Here is a 13,859-nt window from a genome sequence, read left to right as displayed (position 1 = left end):
TAAGTTACATGTAGGTTCCCAGTCATAAGTACTCCTAATTTGTTTAACTTTGTGCTGATTCTTCCTGTTTTTGGTAGCTTTTCAGAACATGAACTCCAAAAGGAAGGCAGAAACCTGGAAGAAGAATAGACGGCAGTTGGTAAGCTGAAGTATCTTTGAACATTTTTGAAATGTTTGTATATAAATATCACCATTTGCATGCATTATCATTTATTAGAAATGAGACAGATGTGAGGGATTATATCTTTTGTATTGTTCTTGGTCTTATGCAGTATTCAATAAGTGCAGGAGACAGAAAGCCAGATACAGGGTTTTGCATTATATGGAAGGTGTGAGATGTGCCAATAAATGCATTTCCTTGCATTGTTAGGTATTGCAGTGTATTCAGTAAAGCAGAGGGTGTTTTTTCTTCTGCTGTCTATTGTCTTATCCAGGTTGAATGGATGTTGGTGAACAGTCTGAAGACTGTAGATTAAATCTCAGGTGGGGAACTGAGGTCATACGTTAAAAAAAAAAAACTGCCACCCGAGTTTAGCATGAGTCTTTTTTGCCAGTCTTGCTAAAGTCTTGCTAGACTTGTGAGTAGAAGTTAAAACCCCCCCTGTATTTTTCTCAACAGAGATAGCAGTTTATTGAAATTTAAAAAAATTTATATTGAACTTTAAAAGAATTAAAGGTTTAAACTATCATAAACACAGAACATTTGTTAAATATTTTGCACATTTTTTTACATTCCAACCCAATTCAACATGCAAAGCCCTGCAAATGCCTTAGCATATATGTTGATTCCCACATCTATTATCTACAAAGTACTCATGCAGCTGAAACTGTTATACAGATTAACACCGTTACTAACCCCTTTGAAGCTTGGAAGGATATTGCAAAAAATATAGTTCAAAATTGAAACCCTTCTTCTCATTGCCTTAGGATTCTCCAAAAATTAGAACCATTTGCAAGAAACATTTAACAAAATGTACCACTTCATTAATGTGTCACATGCCAGATGATTCCGCTGGAACTTGTTTATTCCTTGCCTGTTCTTTTAATATCAGTCGAAGGGCCAGCCTGCTCTTAGCTCTCATTGTTTGTAAGCTTCTTTTTCTATCCTCCTGTTACTCCCTTCAAACTACGATACGTAACCAGTACCCACCATATAATACTGGTATGAGTTCTACTGCTAGGCTTAGAACACCTTTTACTTTAAGCTGTACAGACAGAACTTTTCACAGACTTGCTCCTGCCACATGGAATTCTCTCTCTCTCTCTCTCTCCCAAAATATCAGAAATTATTTTCACATACTCCAAAAAATGTGCATTGCCGTACCTTTAATAAACTTCTGTAACACCCTCCCTCAAAATGCCCAACATAATACTTTACTTGTGCAATGTTATTTGGTACACCACAAAAATTATAATCTACACAAAGTAGCATCCTTACTGATCCCTCAAGTACGATTCATCCATGTGTCGAACAAAAATTTCTAAGTTTCCTGTTTGACCAGCACCTCACTTTTCACAAACATACTGAACACCAAACGCAGAAATATTATTTCAGCTTGAACTATTATACAAAATCTCCTAATTTGTTATACAGTGGATATAAAACGGTTACACACCCCTGTTAAAAATACCAGGTTTTTGTGATATAAAAAAATCATTTCAAAACTTTTCCCACCTTTAGTGTGACCTATAACTTGTACAATTCAATTGAAAAACAAATCTGTTAGGGGAAAAATATAAAAAAAAAAAAGTACAATAAGCTGGTTGCATAAATGTGCACACCCTTAAACTAATACTTTGTTGAAGCATCTTTTGATTGAATTACAACATTCAGCCTTCTTGGGTAGGAGTCTATCAGCATGGCACATCTTCACTTGGTAATAGTTGCCCACTCTTCCTTGCAAAAGCGCTCCAAATCTGTCGTATTTTGAGGGTATCTCTTGTGCACAGCCCTCTTTAGGTCACCCCACAAATTTTCTATTGGATTTAGGTCTGGGCTCTGGCTGGACCATTCCAAAACTTTAATTTTCTATTGGTGAAGACATTCTTTTGTTGATTTGGATGCATGCTTGGGGTCATTGTCATGTGGAAAGGTGAAATTCTTCTTCATCTTCATCTTTCTAGCAGACGCCTGAAGGTTTTGGGCCAAAAGTGACTGGTATTTGGAACTGTTCATAATTCCATCCACCGTGACTAAAGCCCCAGTTCCAGCTGAAGAAAAGAAACCCCAAAGAATGATACTGCCACCACCATGTTTCACCATGGGAACGGTGCTCTTTTGGTGATGCAAAATGTTGTTTTTGTGCAAAACGTACCTTTTGGAATTGTGGCCAAAAAGTTCAACCTTGGTCTCATCAGACCATAACACATTTTACCACATGCTTTTGGGGGACTTGATGTATTGTTTTATAAATTTTAGCTGGGCCTGGATGTTTTTCTGTGTGAGAAAAGGCTTCCATCTTGCAACCCTACCCCATAGCCCAGACATATGAAGAATACGGGAGATTGTTGTCGCATGTAGTACACAACCAGTACTTGCAGAAATTCTTGCAGCTCCTTAAGTGTTGCTGTAGCTCTCTTGGAAGCCTCCCTGGCCAGTTTTTGTCTTGTCTTTTCATCAGTTTTGAAGAGACATCCAGTTCTTTGCAACGTCACTGTTGTCCCATATTTTCTCCACTTTTTGATGACTGTCTTCACTGTGTTCCATGGTATATCCAATGCTGTGGAAATTTTTTGCACCCTTCTCCTGACTGATACCTTTCAACAATGAGATCCCTTTGATGCTTTGTGAGCTGTCTGTGAACCATGGTTTTTGCTGTAGCAGGAAACTGAGTAAATGTCAGGAAGACCCTACTAGGACAGATTAACTTTATTTGGGGTTAATCAGAGTCTCTTTAATTGATGGCAGATAGGTACCCATGAAGACTGAATGCTGTAAGTAAATCAAAAGGTGCTTCAACAAAGACTTATGCAACCAGCCTATTGTACGTTTTTTTATTTTTTGTATTTTTCCCCGAACAGATTTGTTTGTTTATTTTTCAATTGAATTGTAAAGGTTATAGGTCACAATAAAGGTGAGAAAAGTTTTGAAATGATTTATTGTGGCCTCATTTTTTTGGGTCTGTGTTAAATGTTCGAACATCCAAAATGCCGAACATTACATGGTCGAGACCAAATGTTCGACATTTCGATGTTCAAACATCAAATAAAAAAAAAGTAAAAAAAGAAAAAATTACTTTTAACAACGTAGGCAGGGGGGCACCCCACCCCCCCTACTTAAATATACCAACTCAGAGACCGTACTTCAGTGCAGAAAAGGGAAATTCTCCTATCTGCACCGTACGGTGCCGTTGAAAGTCTATCTTCGAACACTTAAAATTTCGAACATTTGGTCTCGACCATGTAACTTTCGAAATTTTGAGCGTTCGAAAATTTGTCAGGTTCCCCATTTTTTATATCCTAAAAACATGACATTTTAACAGGGGTTTGTAAACTTTTTTATATCCACTGTATGTCAAAGCCAGACTATCCATAAATGTCATAATTCCTGACTGCTGATTATTGCCCTTTGCTCCATGCTGCCTCTTCTTCTTTGGCTGCTCCTATTAGGGGTCGCCACAGTGGATCATCTGTTTCCATTTCTTCCTGTCCTCCACATCTTGCTCTGTCACACTAACTACCTGCATGTCTTCTCTCACCACATCAATAAACCTCATCTTAGGCCCTTCTTCTTTTCCTCTTACCTGGCAGCTCCATCCTTAGCATCCTTTTCCCAATATACCCAGCATCCCTCCTCAGCACATTTAATTTTTTTATTTATTTAACATTTGTTAATCAGGAAAGCCCAACTTGGAACAAAGCCAATTTTCAGCAGAGGCCCGTGTCCAAACCAACATAGTCTCGCCTCTGTGGCTGTGTCTCCAAACCGTCCAACCTGAGCTGACCCTCAAATATACTGATTCCTAATCCTGTCCATCCTTGTCACACCCTCTTACTAGTACCTGTCTGTCACAAATCACTCCTTACACTCTTCTCCACCCACTCCACCCTGCTTGTACTCTCTTCTTCACCTCTCTTCCACACTCAACATTACTATGAACTGTCGATCCCAAGTATTTAAACTCATCCACCTTCACCAGTTCTAATCCCTGCATCCTCACCATTCCTCTATCCTCCCTCTCATTCACACACATATATTCTGTCTTAGTCCTGCTGACCTTTATTCCTCTCCTCTCTAGAGGATATCTCCACCTCTCCAGGGTCACCTCAACCTGTTCCCTACTCTCATTACAGATCACAATGTCATCCACAAACAAATAGTCCACAGAGACTCCTGTCTGATCTCGTCTGTCAACCTGTCCATCACCATTGCAAATAAGAAAGGGCTCAGAGCTGATCCTTGATGTAATCCCACCTCCACCGTAAATGCATCTGTCACTCCTACCGCAGACCTTACCACTGTCACACTACCCTTGTACATATCCTGTACCACTCTTACATACTTCTCTGCCACTCCCAACTTCCTCATACAATACCACACCTCCTCTCTAGGCACCCTGTCATGTGCTTTCTCCAAGTCTACAAAGACACAATGCAACTCCTTCTGACATTCTCTGTACTTCTCCATCAACACCCTCAGAGTAGTGCTCTTTCCTGGCATGAAACCATACTGCTGATCACTAATCATCACCTCCCTTCTTAACCTAGCGTCCACTACTCTTTCCCATAACTTCATGTTGTGACTGATCAGTTTTATCTCTCTGTAGTTACTATACTTCTGCACATCACCCTTATTCTTAAAAATCAGTACCAAAACACTTCTTCTCCACTCCTCAGGCATCCTCTACTTTCCAAGATTTCATTAAACAAGGTGATTAAAAACTCCACTGCCATCTCTTCTAAACACCTCCATGCTTCCACATGCTTCCATATGTCATCTGGACCAACAGCCTTTCCATTCTTCATCCTCTTCATAGCTATCCATACTTCCTCCTTGCTAATCCACTGCACTTCATAATTCACTATTCCCACATCATCCAACCTTCTCTCCCTCTCATTCTCTTCATTCATCAACCCCTCAAAGTACCCTTTCCATCTGCTCAACACACTCTCCTTGCTTGTGAGTACATTTCCCTCATTATCCTTTATCACCCTTACCTGCTGCACATCTTTCCTAGCTCGGTCCCTATGTCTAGCCAATTGGTACAGGTCCTTTTCTCCCTTCTTAGTGTCCAACCTTTCATACAACTCTTCATACGCCTTGTCCTTAGCCTTCGCCACCTCTGTTTTTGCCATGCACCTCATCTCCTTATACTCCTGTCTACTTTCTTCATCTCTCTGGCAATCCCACTTCTTTGCCAACCTCTTTCTCTGTATACTCTCCTGTACTTCCTTGTTCCAACGCCAGGTCTCTTTGTCCTCCTTCCTCTGTCCAGATGTCACACCAAGCACCTTTCTAGCTGTCTCCCTTACCAGTTCTGCTGTAGTTACCCAGCTCTTCTGTAACTCTTCACTGCCACCCAGTGCCTCTCTTAACTCTTCCCTGAATGCCACCTCACAGTCACCCTTTTTCAACTTCCACCATCTGATCCTTGGCACTGTCCTCACACTCCTCCTCCTCCTCTTGTTCACCAGCGTCATCCTACAGACCATCATCTAATGCCACCTAATTACACTTTCCCCTGCCACCACTTTACAGTCTCCAATCCCCTTCAGACTGGCCCTCCTACATAGGATGTAATCCACCTGTGAGCATCTTCCTCCACTCTTCTTTGTCACCCTATGCTCCTCCTGCTTTTAAAATACATATTTACCACAGCTATGTCCATCCTTTTTGCAAACTCCACTACTGTTTGACCTTCTGCATTTCTCTCCTTAACACCATACCTACCCATCACTTCCTCAGCCCCTCTGTCCGTGCTAAGTACCACTTAATGGCTTCTTATTGAAATGTTGGGACTCTCATAGTCAAATATTGAAACAGCAAAAAAAAAAAAAAGCTGAAAATACAGGAGAATTAAAATATCAAACACTGCTCTTTTTTTTGCAGAGGCAAGACCCCCTTACTTCCTTCACGTGAGGGGAATCTCCCCACTCCCCTAAACTTTTATATATACCAACTGTAGGGCTGTTGTAATGTGGAAGAAAAAATGGCAGTCTTGCACTTAGTTTATGATAAGTCTAGATTTTTCATTGATTCAGTCTCTCCAGATTTCAGGACTCAATATGCAGAGACCTGACATTTCAGATGGTTGACAACTTTGACTTCAATCTGAAGAGAAAGGGAATGCTTAGATTTATTCAGCATTCCAACAAAAATGGGCACCACTGTCTTACAATAAGCAAAGGAAAATGACTGCCATTAGGTGCTAGGGCTAATCTTCTTAGCACACACAACCTGCAGACTAATACACAAACTGTATTGTCCCCCTCTTCTCAACAAATTGGCTATCTGTACCCCTTCCTACACTCCAAAATTCTGATTGTCTACAATGGCCAGCCTACACTATTGCTACCTGTGAGCGATCCTTTTCCATAATTGCTCCAACAAGCTAGAACTCCATGCCTGAAATTATTAGACAAACAAATAGTCTGAAACTGTTCCAGAAGTGTCTTCATGTCATCTAGTCAGAAAAAAAGTGTAATGGCTTCAGAGATACTGAATAACTCCTACTATTTTCATCTGTCTTCATCAGTTGCTATTTAGTCTGAACTTTTAAATGGCTCCTTACATTACAAATGCAAAATATCCTCTTGACATCCTTTTTTCTCTTTAATGTTTATTTTATATAGTGGTGATTTACTGACTGCCTCTGTCCATCATAGACCAAGGAGCCAGACTAGGCTAGATTTCCGATTACCCATCCATTGGTACAAGTTGCACTTAAATATAGGGAGGAACACTGCTTCACATGGATGAGGAGACTGTTTCAGAGAATGGGAATTCTCTAAGAAACATATCTGTCTCTCCAACATGTCCAGTTTATATTGCAAGCAAAATTTAGGTCTTTTGGTCTAGTGGTTCTGATTTTGTTTGTTTTGCAGATATGCAAAAGGTTAATCAAAACAGGATCCAGGGATGCATTGTTTGTGAGGCAAAGATAACCTCTCAGAAGTCATTATGATACTGAGTAAAGAGAGAAGGTTTTGAGGTGATCGTCATATACCATTGTGTTTACCCCCGTATTCTTTTGTAAGGAACCTTTGTGAATGTTCCAATTGCGGCATGTCTGATCTGGTACATGTCAAAGGGGGCATTATTCTTTATGATGGGTCTAATGAAGGCCGTGTACAGTGGTATGATGACCTCTCGACCTAGAGGCCATACCCTTACTTATAAGTTTAGCAAACTAGAAGGCTATTCTTATTACCTTAGACACATGTTGGTCAAAGGCTGCATTACTGGCTACATGAGTTCCAGGTTAATCACCTTTTAGGGGTATTTTATTAATAATGTAGTTACCCAGGGTGGCTGGCTTCCCAAAAGGCACTGTAATGCATTTCTTGGTGTTGAATTTTAACTCATAGCATTGGCACCAAGTGTTTGTGTTAGACCTTCCTGAAGGGTGTTTTCATCTTGGGGGGGATTTAATAACTGTTCCTAATTTGCAATCATCTACAAAGTTGAGCAGCCAGAGGCCTTTGACACTGGCTTCGATTTCTGAGAAGTAGCTGCCAAAGAGGAGTGTGGGCCCAGCACAGAGTCCTAAGGGACTGCACTGGTTACCAGCCTCTTTATGGAAGTGGCCTCACCGATCCTAACCTCTTGAATTCTCTCAGTCAGCCATCTACCTAGCCAGCATGTTAAAGGGGTTTATGCCTGGTTCTGAAAGATTGATGGCTATGCCCATGTGGGGTATTGTATCAAATGCTTTAGCCAGATCCAGGAATTCAATGTGCACGGTTTTCACCTCATCCATTGCCTTAGTGACCTTTTAAGGAAGTCCACCAGGGTCAGTAAGCACAACCTTCCTTTGACAAAGCCAAACTGGGATGGATCCAGTGTCTGGAAGTCTCCTATTTCCTTGTTTATTTCCATGATGATTCTTTCCATGGCTTTGCAAATAAGACTAGTCAGACTAATGAGTCTGTAGATGTTCTTCGTGTTTCACTGTTGCAGTCATTACATTTGGGTAATCCTGCTGGCAGGTTGCCCTCAGTCAGCCTGAATTCCAAAGTCTTGGGTCCTACGTCGGCTGCTGTCGCCCCTTCCCTGACGTCAGGTCGTCAGGGGTATAAAAGAAGCAGCCGACACCATTTTCTTCAGTCTTTCCTGCCGTGCAGTGCCCGAAGCTGAAGCAGTTCGTAAGCGCTGGTCGGCCGACTCCTGAGATTTTCGTGTTCGAGTTTCAGACCCGAAGTCTTCAATAAAGCTAAGTACCCCGTTGGTGAAACTTTTTTCTTGCTCCAGACTGATGTCAGAAAAAGTTAATAATTGTATTTCTTGTGGAAAGCAAATACCCCATAAGGACTTTCATTCTTACTGCATTCCTTGCCTAGGTGCTGATCACAACTTTTCTGGTTGTCGGTTTTGTGCTAGATTTAGCCAACGCACTATTAAGCGTTGGTATGATTTTGCTTTAAACTATTTTGGAAGCCAGTTTAATTATCCAGAAATGTTGTCAGATAGTCATCCGACTACTGGAGTTCACAAAAAACGCAAAGAAAAGGAGAGAGATAAACAACCGAGGTCCAAAACTGGCGACGAAGCTTCTCCTAAGCCAGTCGCTGGTTCTCAGTGAGGTGCTTTCGCAGCCCCTGACGCCCACTACTTTAGAGTCGCAGGCCGCTACCGACTCCCATGTGGAGTCGGCTATGCTGCTGGAACCTCAAGTTATTGGAGCCTCGGACACTATTCCCTCAGATGGGTCCGGAGCCGCTGAGCAGGCACTGGCTTCAGAGGGTGTATTCAGACCTAAACATCTTTACATTAAACTGACTTCAGCTTCAAAGGCAAAGACTAAAGCACCTTCTAAAGCAAAGAAACAAACTCAAGAGCTACGTGGACAGGCCTCTATGCCCAAAAAACAGATGCTCAAAATGGCCGAAGACTTGATTACCTTGATCAGGGGTTCCCATCCCTCTTCTGATAAGAGGCCTAGGCAAGAGTCTAGTCTGACCTCTGACTCCTTATCTCCAGCTCCTGTTAAGCCTGACAGATATTACAGGGTCCCTGACTCTCATAAATTCTTTTTTTAAAAACCCTGCTGCTGACCCAGAAACTGTTTCACAGGGTCCCAAAGGTGTTAAAGCTTCCACTGCAAAAAACCCTACCCCCTCTGACAGGGATTCTAGGGCACTGGATAGATGGGGAAAAAGGTTTACACATCTGCTACCTTGGCTATAAGGGCCTTAAACTGTCAGTTTCATATGCTCAAATATCAGCAACATGTCATGGCATTGCTTAAACAGAAAATGTTGTTAAACTCTGAATGTGCAGAAAACAAGGAAATGCAGGATTTATTGCATGCAGCTGAACAAGTTGGAAAGCATACTTTGCAATGTGGTTTTGATTCTTTGGAGGCCTCCTGCAGGGCCGCAGTTACGGGTTCTGTAATTAGGAGGCATGCTTGGTTAAAGGAACAAAATCTGCCTGATCATGTCAAAGTTAAATTATTAGATGCATCTTTACAGCATGATACTTTGTTTGGTGTTAAGGCAGAAGAGGTGTTAAAGAAAATGGAGGACAAAGCTAAGTCTATGCAAACTGTCAAAGATTTTTTTACAAGTACAGCCACCTAGGTTTAGTAGACACTGGTCTACAAAGAATTGATCCTTTCCTGTGTCAGACATACCTCAAAGGGGCAGATCTAGACGCCCTAGAGGCAGATCCCAGGTGCAAGGTTCATACAGGTCAAAGCAATGGGGTGCTTCTACCTCCAAAGTTGGAGAAGACAAATCACAACCATACAGGAAACAGTCCCAATGACTTCCCCCTGCCGGCACCAAGCACTTATGTCCTGGCAGCACCCTTAGGGGGAAAATTAGCACTTTTTTCTCAAAATTGGCACATTATAACCCAGGACAAGTGGGTTCTAAATATAGTGTCACAAGGCTACAAGTTCCATTTCCATACCCTGCCAAAGGCAAACGGCTGGCCAGATCTGCAAAAAATCAATGGGCAGAGGCACAAAAACAAGTCTCATCCCTCATAGACATGGGGGGCTATTCAACAAGTACCAGAGCAAGAGCAGGGACAAGGATTTTACTCAAGACTGTTCTTGGTACCCAGAAAGGACAAGGCCTGGAGACCAATACTGGACCTATCAATTCTGAACACATTCCTGGATATACCAAAATTCAAAATGTTGACTTTGCAGCAGCTTCTGCCCACGCTGGGCAAGAATGCTTGGCTTGTGACTTTAGACCTAAAAGAGGCATACCTGCATGTCAAAATCAGACAATCGTGCAGAAGATACCCCAGATTCAAGGCTGGCTCAATGCATTACCAATTCTCTGCATTGCCCTTTGGCTTATCTACTGCGCCCAGGATCTTTACAAAGTGCCTGGCACCAGTAATTGCATTCTGCAGACAAAGAGGAATACAAATATATCCTTACTTGGATGACTGTCTAATTCAAGCAGAGAAAAAGGACATTCTTCTACAGCATCTGGCGTTTGTGAAAAGACTTCTAATATGCCTAGGGTACACAGTCAATGAAAAGAAATCAAAACTAGTACCCTCTCAAGAGATAATATACCTGGGTGCAAGCTTAAATACAACTGCCCAGATGGCTTACCTCATACCAAACAAAGGCAACTGACTACCTATTTCAAAATGTTGGCAACAAAGGCCCAGTTATCTGCAAGAAAAATTCTGCAGGCTTTGGGCTTCATGGCATCCTGCATCCTACTAATTCCATATGCAAGACGGCATATGAGGAAACTTCAATGGTACCTAAAAAGTGTTTGGACTCAACATTGCCACAGCCTGGAAACAATGATTACTCTCATTCCCTGCCTGCAACAGGGGTTTCGATGGTGGGCGAATGCTTGTCACCAAAACAAGGGACAGCCATTCACATTACCCCCAGCCAGGCAGACACTAACAACAGATGCTTCAGATTATGCCTGGGGGGCCCACATGGCAGGAAGATGCATTCAGGGCACATGGTCCTCAAACCAAATGCATCTACATAACAATCAAAAAGAGATGCTAGCTGTTCAAAATGCCCTGACAGCCTTCAAGGACCTACTTCATCCGGGACAACACCACGGTCATGTGGTATATAAACAAACAAGGGGGCACACATTCTTTCCCCCTTTGCAGACTAACCATGACTTTGTGGGACACAGCATTGACTTACCAATTACATCTGCAGGCACAATTCCTGCCAAGAAAGGAAAACACCCTGGCAGACAAACTAAGCAGAAACCTCATGGATCCCCACAAGTGACAGCTGGATCCACAAGACTTCAGCATGATAACAAGGAAATGGGGATGCCCGGACATAGATCTATTTGCCTCCCCTCACAACTACCAACTAAAAAGATTCTGCGCAAGGACTTATCACAGACCAGCATGGAAAGTAGACACCCTCTCTTTCAGCTGGAAAAGCTTAGCAGTATATGCCTTTCCTCCACTGCCTCTCCTCCCCAAGGTACTCTTAAAGATCAGACAGGAGAAGCCAAAGATGATACTGATTGCCTCAGACTGGCCCCGCCAGCACTGGTACCCAATCCTAAGGAACTTGTCTCAATGCCTGGCTTGGACCTTGCCTCAAATACCTCACCTACTATCCCAGCAAATCAAGTCAGATCCTGCACAACCAACTCAGTACTTTAAACCTGGCAGCATGGCAGATAATGTAGTCATACAAAACACACCTCTCAGTAAAGCTGTGATGGATGTCATTTTGGAAGCCAGAAGGCCTAGTACTAGAAAATCTTATGCTGGAAAATGGAAGAGATGCTGTGCTTGGAACCAGGTACAAGGAACTGAAGTCCTTCAAGAATGCAACTGCAGTCCTGACATATGGGTTGTCCTGCCTCAGGTAGCCCTTCGGTCGGCCGGATTCCAAAGTCTGGGTCTGGCGTCGGCTGATGTCGCCTCCTCCCCGACGTCAGAGCGGCTGGGGTATAAAAGCATCAGCCGACGCCATCTTCTTCAGTCTTTCTTGCCGCGCGGTGCCCGAAGCAAAAGCAGTTCGCAAGTGCCGGTCGGTCAGCTCCTGTGTTTTCAGTTACCGAAGTCATCTAAAAGCTAAGTACCCCGTTGGAAAACATTTTTCTTTCCTCAGCCGATGTCAGAAAAAATTGAAAAAGTTAATAATTGTTTGTCTTGTGGTAAACAAATACCTCATAAGGACTTCCATTCTTACTGCCTTCCCTGCCTGGGCCCAGAACAAGACATCTCGGCCTATGCTGCCTGTGCTTGCTTTAATAAGCGCACACTCAGGCGCCGGGCAGAATTTGCCAAAGACTTTTTTGGCGAAAATTATGCTTATATCATGCCGTCGGAACAACCGACAGCACATATTTCCAAAAAACGCAAGGACCGGGACTGACATCCTCGGCCCGCGTCGTCCACCGACACCATGCCTAAGCCTTCCGCGAGTGCATCGGTCTCTTCAGAGGTGGTAATTCCACCGCTCCAGGCCGACGACACTGCTTTACCACATACTTCGGTCCCGGAGGTTTCCCTGGTGCCGGTTGTTGATTTTCCTCCCAAAACCGAAGCTCAGGATTTACCTGACACCATACCAGTGGATAAAGTTACTCCTGCACGTGGGGCAGCTAGGCCTCCGGTCTCCATGTCAATCAAGGCCTTCACACGTTCTAAGGCCGCCAGCCAGGCTAAGGCCCATCCTCCTAAAAGTTTTTCCCAGGCCCCTCTTCTGATAAACAGATCATGACCCTAGCTGCAGATCTTATCTCTCTAATCAGAGGTTCTCAGTCGCATCCAGACAGAGGTTCTCTGCCTCCTGCAGATAAAAGGCCTAGGACTGAGCAGACAGATACCCTCTCTTCGGATGAAGCCTCTAGGGATTCAGAGGATTCAGATACCCAGGAAGAATCCTTCCAGGCCTACGAGGACTCTGATGCTGAGGAATCAATTCCTTCTGCCTCTCCTCCAGAGGATATTTCTTTCAGAGAAGTTCTGCACTCTATGAGAGAACATTTTCAGTGGCAGGGTCAGGAATTTTCTGACTCCAGGAAAAGGCACCTTCCTTAAGTTACCCCAGCACAGACCATTAGCTATCCCTCCAGTGTTGGATGTCTTGGATGATGTATACTCAGACTCCAGTGCTTCCCCTGATTCTCTCCCTCCTGCTCCTGTCAAGCCAGACAGATATTACAGGGTTCCTGAAACGCATAAGCATCTCTTTAAGGCCCAGTCTGTGGATCTAGAAACTATTTCTCAGGGGCCCAAAGGAGTGGCTACTTCCTCGGCCAAAAACCCTTTGCCCGCAGACAGGGAATCAAGGTCCCTGGAGATGGGGCAAAAAGTTTATACCTCTTCCACCCTTGCCATGAGGTCACTTAACTGTCTTTTTCATATGTTTCAGTACCAGGATTACTTAATGGATGATTTGCAGAAAAAGTTAGCCTCTCCTGAGCCTATAGATAGAAAGGCATTGCAGGATTTGGTTCATAACACTCAGCAGGTTAGCAATCATTTTCTTCAGTGTGGTTATGATGCATTGGAAGCTTCATGTAGGGCAGCTATGACAGGGGCTGTTATACGTAGACATGCTTGGCTGAAAGAACAGCCACTGCCAGACCATGTTAAAGTAAGGCTCCTAGATGCACCTCTGGAAAACAGAAGCTTTTTGGTGCTAATGCACAGGATGTGTTGAAGTCTATTGAGGAAAAGGCTAAATCAGTACAGACAGTCAAGGATTTCCTCCAGGTTCAGC

At 43.1% G+C, this 13,859-nt stretch overlaps 1 protein-coding gene across 3 annotated transcripts in view; it reads left to right on the top strand.

The window, feature by feature from the left end:
• The window catches only part of STK38L (serine/threonine kinase 38 like), a 721,763-nt gene that overhangs the window by 638,579 nt on the left and 69,325 nt on the right, over positions 1-13,859 (top strand). For all 3 annotated transcript variants that reach the window (XM_044087725.1, XM_044087724.1, XM_044087726.1), the window contains one exon: positions 78-139. In XM_044087725.1, coding sequence (XP_043943660.1) covers positions 78-139 — 62 coding nt within the window. The remainder of the gene's footprint in view (positions 1-77; positions 140-13,859) is intronic.

Source organism: Protopterus annectens, chromosome 11.part0, assembly GCF_019279795.1.
Source record: "Protopterus annectens isolate FY-2018-M chromosome 11.part0, PAN1.0, whole genome shotgun sequence".
In the NCBI taxonomy this organism is placed as follows: Eukaryota; Metazoa; Chordata; order Ceratodontiformes; family Protopteridae; genus Protopterus; species Protopterus annectens.
The sequence above is the reverse complement of the archived record's forward strand: the minus strand, read 5'-3'. Positions and strand labels throughout refer to the sequence as shown.